At 43.8% G+C, this 7,311-nt stretch overlaps 1 protein-coding gene across 2 annotated transcripts; it reads right to left on the bottom strand.

Annotated features, from left to right (window-relative positions):
• Positions 1-1,090: 1,090 nt before the first annotated feature.
• pcdh18b (protocadherin 18b) lies at positions 1,091-6,847 on the bottom strand. Of its 2 annotated transcripts, none has more exons than XM_058798021.1 (4): positions 3,955-6,847; positions 3,553-3,608; positions 3,073-3,233; positions 1,091-2,350 (listed from the first exon to the last, which is right to left on the bottom strand). In XM_058798021.1, exons 1-4 carry the CDS (start codon positions 6,445-6,447, stop codon positions 1,608-1,610), a joined length of 3,453 nt encoding a protein of 1,150 aa, XP_058654004.1. In that variant the 5' UTR covers positions 6,448-6,847; the 3' UTR covers positions 1,091-1,607. The 2 variants fall into 2 exon arrangements, with proteins under 2 accessions (XP_058654004.1, XP_058654003.1); XM_058798020.1 differs by having other exon boundaries at positions 3,553-3,641; positions 3,955-6,846.
• Positions 6,848-7,311: the final 464 nt, after the last annotated feature.

The following is a 7,311-nucleotide window of genomic DNA, read 5'->3' as shown; positions in this document are numbered from 1 at the left end:
ATTTAGTTTTTTTTTGCAATTGTCTTAAAGAAAATATCCTAATGAATCCTAATAATAATAAAGGCTATGGTAGTATAGTAACAGTATTGAGATGACACTCAATTCAGTTATTTTGAGCAGGGTTTTCCCCCTCTCACTTTACAATAACAGGGTTGAATGACTGAACTTAACAAATGCTTGAGAAATTAATAAAATAGAATAAGATCATTTACATGTCTTCCTGTCATGTTGTGTTATGGTAAAGTTATTTTTTGGGTGTCACAGTTATAAGGACTGATGGTTTTTATTACTTATTTATTTTATAATTTTATTTTTAGATAATTAATAGTTTAATTGAGCTTATAACAACAGCATTTTAAAAGAATATATATATATATATATATATATATATATATATATATATATATATCATAGGATGCCATATATCAAGAACAGAGAGGGAGAGAGACTAGGTATTAGGTGGCTGCTCTTCAGCTATCTCGCCTCTAGGGGGCTGTAGTTAGAACAATGAATCTCATTTCTCCGACAGTGATCACATAATGTGAAATATCCTTCTTTGTGTATTTGTGACCTATTACATTATTTCCTAATATCTTACATTGAGGACAAAACAATCTTCCTCCAATCCTTTTTATACCTCACTTATCTCTGTTCGCAGTATTCTCACTGGTTGCGTCCTTTCAAGCATTAATGAAATATTCTCTTTCAGTCAGTAGGGGGCGCTCATAACGAGTGCAGCGTAGATGAGAGAGACTAAAAATGGCTATTTTTCCCCGCAAGGCTGCTCTCCAGATCTGTCTGTGAAGAGGAGGAACACAACTGCACACTCCCATTTTCCTGGATATTTCAGGAACATTAAAACTAAATGGAGTAGCACATTCTGTAATTTACTGGAAGCCCATTTTTATGCCCACAAACGCACAACTTTATAACAAGAATATGACAATATAAACAGTGAAACTTCAAAGCAAAGAGACAAACCAGATGTGTATGTGACACATATCTGCATTTATCTTTATTTTATCATTTGTTTAACGTAAAACAGAAGTTGACACAAAGAATACACTTTTATAAATACCACTCCCACCCGAAAAACATGCTTTCAGTACCTGTCCCACCCCACCAAATAACACATACTCAGTAATATCCATGTACTTATATTATGCTCATATATAACAATACCACTGAAAAGAGAAAGAAAAGAAAACCTTTTTTCATAAATAAGAATATTTACACCAAGGCATGTTGATTTTGATTATTTTCCCAACATGCATATATAAAAATAGAAATCTGATTGCTTTATGTACATTTTTAACTTAGGTATATACACATATATAAATATAAAGACTACAAATTGTATTTTTAAAATACAAAGATAAATACACTCACATTGTGTACACTGTGGCCAAAAACCAGAAAATACAAACATCATTTGGATAATTAGCATTCACAAAACACATTACATCCAGAAATGCAACTTTAACGACAATTGCAGGTCTCTGTTTTCCTGTTTTTGTTTTCATATCATGTCTCCCTCCTCCTCGCTCTCATATAAAAATGTTTTACTTTATTGTAGAGAGAGGGAGGAAGAGTTTAAGCTTTAGTCTTTAGCTTTGCCTGACATCTTGAAGGAGTTTGTTGATTTCTGCAACCAGCTCGCTGGCGTCCATAATTTCGCTGCGACTGTCGCAGCGCTTGCCGTGCAGATGCCCGAGCACAGACTCTAACTCATCTTCCTCATGATTCTCAGGAATCTCCTCCATTGCAGGCAGCCATTTTGAAGAGGAAGCTGATGCTGCCATGGGAGCTGGCAGAGGGGCGGGGAGCGGAGCCACCAGGGCTGTCATGTGACTAGTGGGGGCGTGGCCATGTCCGGGATTTTGGAAATGCGTGTTGGCGGCCCAAACGGCCACGTTCTGCTGATAAGTGGCAGGGCTTGGTTTACCAGGTAAGTGACCCTTCCTTCTTTCCAACGATCCCACCCCCGTGGCGCAGGCTGTTACCTTTTCAGTTTCATTAGTCTCGTTGTAATTATCCAGCGAGGAGGGGAGGAGCCTCTGGAACACGCTGTTCATTTCAGACAGCAGAGAAGTCGTTCCGCACAGGTCTTCTGCATCAGCTGCCTCCCCCTCTCCCTCCTCGCTCTCCTTGCCGAACGTGGAGAAACTCTTTTTCCTCAGAGTTGACTCGCCAGATTGTGGTGCTTCAGGGGTGGCTTTCTGTTGAGGGTCTTCTCCAGGGATGTAGAGGTTGCTGCGGTAATCAGAGGAGGCTGGGGAAGGCAACGGGGGCATCCAGCACTGGTCAGAGTGACCGAGGACACGACACTCTTCGGTGCACAGCTTCATCGCTACGGTGAAAACAAAAGCATTGATGGAAAAGGTTAGTTAATGATCGGTGTTTTCTGGCAGAGCATGCAAAACTGCACACGCCCTTAACTACTCAAATACATCAATTGGAAGCCAAATGACTAAACAAAATCTTTCCAGCTCCAGCCGACCCAGCTTTGTTTTCTAGAGACTATGCAAAACAAATCAAATATGCCAACTTATAGTGCTCATTGAACATGTTTGGCATTACTCATTCATGTTCTTGGGGCTGATTATAGCGCCATTAATTTTGAAAGGCCATTTATAATACATCTTAGAGTTAATAAATGCCCAATCTGGTGCATTTGCAAAACAGGCCCTCATTTAGCCCACTCTCTCTCATGCAGAGAATGAATGATTAAACATGATTTACAGAAATCAATGGCCCATCCCAGCACACAACCCAATTCTTGTTCTAGTCACAGTAATGATTGTGTTATAGATCAACTATGCGTATTTTTTCTATCAGAAATCGTGTTTTTCTCCAATAAATTAAACGATCACAGTACTGGTGCTACTGAGGTGTTTCATGTTGAAGAGAGAGATTGTAAATTATGTATTTTTTTATATATTTGTGTGTGTTATATACTTCATTAAATGCATTTATAGGATGCCGTCTAGTGAGCAATTAACTTTTTTAACAGGTATGTCCAAATATTATGAGATCAAGGGCTCTTCTTCAACATCTTGCACTCTTGCTTACTTGGATGCAGTCGGTGATGTCCATCAGGAGTGAAGAGCTCACTGAAGCCTTCTCCAAGCAGAGGAGACTCCCTCCCCATCTCACAATCACTGTCTCCTGCCTCACTATCTCCTCTTCCACTGTCCTTTAGGCTGAACTTATCCATCTCATTCAAAGCATACCTAGAAACAAAGAACAGACAATTAGCTATAACAATAGCTTTGACTAGTTACTGTTTATGCATTACCATTCATATATTTTTTGATTTTTAATTCACTGGCGATGTGAAAAGTACGAAATGAGCCTCTTAAGGAGGGAGCAATTCATGCATAAACAAAAAAAGGCTTTATTCAAAGGGCAGTTGACTTGACGAGGCTGTCGTGTATAGTCAGCATCTGTTACTTAAGTACTGCAGGGTGCCCAGGCTCTCACGGACTAGAACTTTAAACCCCCTGTAGGATGGTCTGTAAGGTGGCAACAGGCTGAAGTGTGATTGGTTACCTGTAGCTCCGGGTGTATTTGTTGCCACGGAAACTGGGTCTGGGTTGGTACTGGCCCTGATGAAGTATGGACAGAAGCTGTGAGACTTGCTATAGCCAAAAAGAAAAGAAACAGGGCGGGGGACAAATAAAGAAAGAAAAAATGGAAATAAAAAATGAATAATGGCAGACCAGACAGCAAGCCAACACAAATACAGACAAACCATGGTGGTGATGGGAAGGGGGGGTGAATGAGGGAATGATATGGATGGATACTTATGCATGAAGAAACAATCTATGGATACACAAATTAACATGCTATAAATAAAATAAACATATTGAACATTATAACAAGTTTAGGGTAAATTAAATAGTCAGGATTGAACAATTCGCACTGAATTCATGTTGAAAACAGTTCTTTTACCTCGACAGGTGGTGTGGCATGAGCGAGTTCTAGGGCGAAGTTCTCTGGCACGTGATTGGAGGAGATGGTGACCAGGCTGTTGAGTGATTGGCGGCTGTGGTGGCTCTGGCGGCTCTCTGGAGCAGGTGAGGCCGAAGGGGAGTGAGGATGGGCCCTCACAGGCAGGGTGCCATTAACCGTGGGAACCAGTGTGATATCGCCCTTGTGGATCTGCCGGGCAGGTTTTTTGGGATGGTTTTGGTAGGTAGACTCAGCCACTCTGCAGTTATAGGAATGTCTTGGGTCCTTCTGCTCTCTCGAGCACCTGGTTGCGAACATCACCATAACGATGAGAAGCACACCACAGATGGCACCAAGGGAGATGATAATGATCATAGACACGTCTAGAGCCGATTGGTTGTTCATGTCTGAAGGATTCAGGGAGTAGCTTTCTGGATAGTCCCGCAGGCTAATGTGCAGAATGGCCCTTGCTGAAAGACGAATCGATGCCCCTCTGTCTTGTACCAGGATTGCGAGATCAAATCCCTCACGCCCCGAAACCTCCATGCTTCCGTTGGTTCGTAACTCACATCTGCGTGGTTCAATGACAAAGAGTCCCTCGTCATTACCACCGACGATGGAGCAAGTCAACTCGCTGTTGGCCCCTGCATCACGATCTGTCGCCTTGATGATTGTCACCAGATGACCAGGCTCGGCGTGCCGCCATAGTGGCACCTCAGCTGTGTGGTTGATTAGTTGTGGAGCAACAATTATAGGTGGGTTGTCATTTTCATCTAGTACAGTGAGCAAAACAGTGGTGTTGCTGCTCAGAGAAGCTGGGCCTGCACCATCCCGTGCCTGCACGGTGAACGAAAGCCGGCCAACCTCTTCCCGATCAAAGCTTCGGAGAGCATACACAGCCCCATTAGATGGGTCAATGGTCACATAGGTTGAAATAGAGCTACCTTGAACCTGGCTCTCCACAATTGAGTAGGTCACCTGACCATTAGAGCCCAAATCTGGGTCGGTGGCCACCACTGATGTTAGGTATGCCCCGGGCGAATTGTTCTCAGACTTGAAGATTTCATATCGGCTCTTTTCGAAGCGTGGAGGGTTGTCATTTTCATCTTGCACCTGCACCGTGAAGTGTTTGATGGTGGATAGGCTTGGTGAGCCACGGTCTTCAGCGATTACCGTCAGGCTATATTCAGAGCGTTTCTCACGGTCCAGAGACACATTAGTAAGAATCATGTAGTTGTTCTCATAGGTCTTCTGCAAGCGAAAATGCCCGTGGCCATGGAGACGGCACACAACCTCACCATTTTGACCTGAGTCGCTGTCATCGACGCGCACTAATGCAATGAAGGTATCAACAGGGGAGGCCTCTGAGATGTAGGCCACCTCCTCTTTGCCCTGAGTCATAAGGTTGATGTTGATTTTTGGCTTGTTGTCGTTGACGTCAACCACTTTGATGATTATTTTACAGTGGCCTGGAATGGAGTTGGGACCCATATCCTGAGCTTGCACATCTATTTCATACGAAGAAGTGGTTTCATAGTCAACTTTCTTAATCAGAGTGATGTGGCCATTATCTGGGTTGATTTTAAAGGTCTCTAGGATTTTGGGTGGCACGTGGCTGCTGAAAGAGTACACTATTTTACCATTATTGCCTTCATCCGGGTCTGTGGCGTTCAGGTCCACCAGTAGCGTCCCCAGTGGTGAATTTTCCAGGAGGTTGACCACGTAAGCCTGCTCGTCAAATGCCGGGCTATTATCGTTGGAATCAGATATGCTGATTTTGAGCAGAGTTGAGCCAGATTTCGGCGGCACGCCAGAGTCTGACGCTGTGAGTTGTAGTTGGTAGCTGGACTGTGTTTCCCTGTCAAGTTCCCTCATCACAACCAGGTCCGCGTACTTTGCGCTATCCGTACGCGTCCTGATATCGATTTTGAAAAAGTTATTCCGAGTGAGCGAGTAGGTGTGTAGCGCGTTTTCCCCGACATCCGGGTCCAACGCGCTATCCAAAGGGAAGCGTGTGCCCACAGACGCGCTCTCTGATATCTCTATGGGGATGATGGCGCGCGAGAACTGCGGAGCGTTGTCGTTGATGTCCAACACTTCCACTTGAATGTGAAACAACTGGAGGTATTCCGTGGGTAGCGTGATCACGTCGAACTCGATAGTGCAGTTTAAGTTTTTCTCGCAGAGCTTCTCGCGGTCGATTTTGGTGGCGATGCTAATCTCTCCGTCCTCCTCGCGCACGGAGAGAAGAGGGGTGCTGCCTCTCTGCATCGCGCGGAAGCGTGGGGACACTGAGCTCGGGAGTTTGGATAAGATACTGGCTACATCCTCTTTCAATCTGGTGATCACCGTGCCAACTCTCTGCTCTTCCAAAACTTTGTATTTTAAAGTCTTCCCCGAAACATTGTGCACAACGCCAGCCAGAAGTATAAGTTTCAGAAGCGTCTTGCAAAACAGTACATTCCTGTCGCTGGAGTGTTTAGTTGTTCCCATCTTTGAAGCCGTGCGCAAAGTACTTATTCCACGCAGAGAGAAAACTGGCTGGTGGATTGTTCGATGTAAATTAAAGCATGATATATCCTCAGATGTTGTGCATAGATTTCAAGCAAAATGCATATGAAGTCGAGGAACCCGCACTTTCCCTCTGTGTGCGTTTTCAGCGCCTCGGAGAAAGCATCAGGACGCGGTAATGCTGCTGCACACATCCACTTTCCTCTTCGTCTGACTGTGTGTGAGTTGGTGCGCGGGTGTGTGGGAGGCGCAGCTCCTTGTGTGTGTGTGTGCTCTGTCTGTGACTCTGAGAACACTGACTGGCCCCTTGCAGCCCACCTCAGACGGTGGCCCCCACCCTCTCCAAACTCCAGCCACCCCTCCTCGCCCCACGGCTGTACATCCCTGAAAAGAAAAGAAAAGAAAAGAAAAGGCAGAATGAAGGAAAGAAAGAGCAGTGATTGAGGTGGAGCTGGCAAGCAGATCTCGCCATGAGGAGGACAGAGTTTCAGAAGTGTGCCATAACAATAGAAAAAAAGACACGTTTATTCAAGACCAACGTTTCTCGTGTCACCCCGGCACACTTTAGGTTATTTGCCACTTTAGAAATGTTTTTTTTTCGTTATAATATATTTGTTAGATATCCATTTAACCTACCTGGTATACAGTGTATGTGGATTCTACTTTACTTGATTCGTTTCAGTGTGGTTTTCTTTGACATTTAACCTTAATTAAATAAAGTGGTCGATTACTTCACGCTGTCACTTTGGCACCACTATCACTTTACTTAAAAAGGCAGAAAATGTACTTTTTATAATGCCCTTTCGTGTTACACAAAATCATAAATCGTTATGATATTATAATGTT

The sequence above is a fragment of the Onychostoma macrolepis genome, chromosome 14, assembly GCF_012432095.1.
Source record: "Onychostoma macrolepis isolate SWU-2019 chromosome 14, ASM1243209v1, whole genome shotgun sequence".
Classification (NCBI taxonomy): domain Eukaryota; kingdom Metazoa; phylum Chordata; class Actinopteri; order Cypriniformes; family Cyprinidae; genus Onychostoma; species Onychostoma macrolepis.
This window is presented reverse-complemented; position numbering and strand designations above follow the sequence as displayed.

Bases quoted from the DNA above. Each gene is read 5' to 3' on its own strand.
- pcdh18b (XM_058798020.1), bottom strand. From the start codon at position 6,447: ATGGGAACAACTAAACACTCCAGCGACAGGAATGTACTGTTTTGCAAG. The intron at 3,234-3,552 runs GTAACCAATCAC...CTTTGTTTCTAG, and splicing joins AAATACACCCGGAGCTACAG to GTATGCTTTGAATGAGATGG. The intron at 2,351-3,072 runs GTAAGCAAGAGT...TTTTCACCGTAG, and splicing joins ACATCACCGACTGCATCCAA to CGATGAAGCTGTGCACCGAA.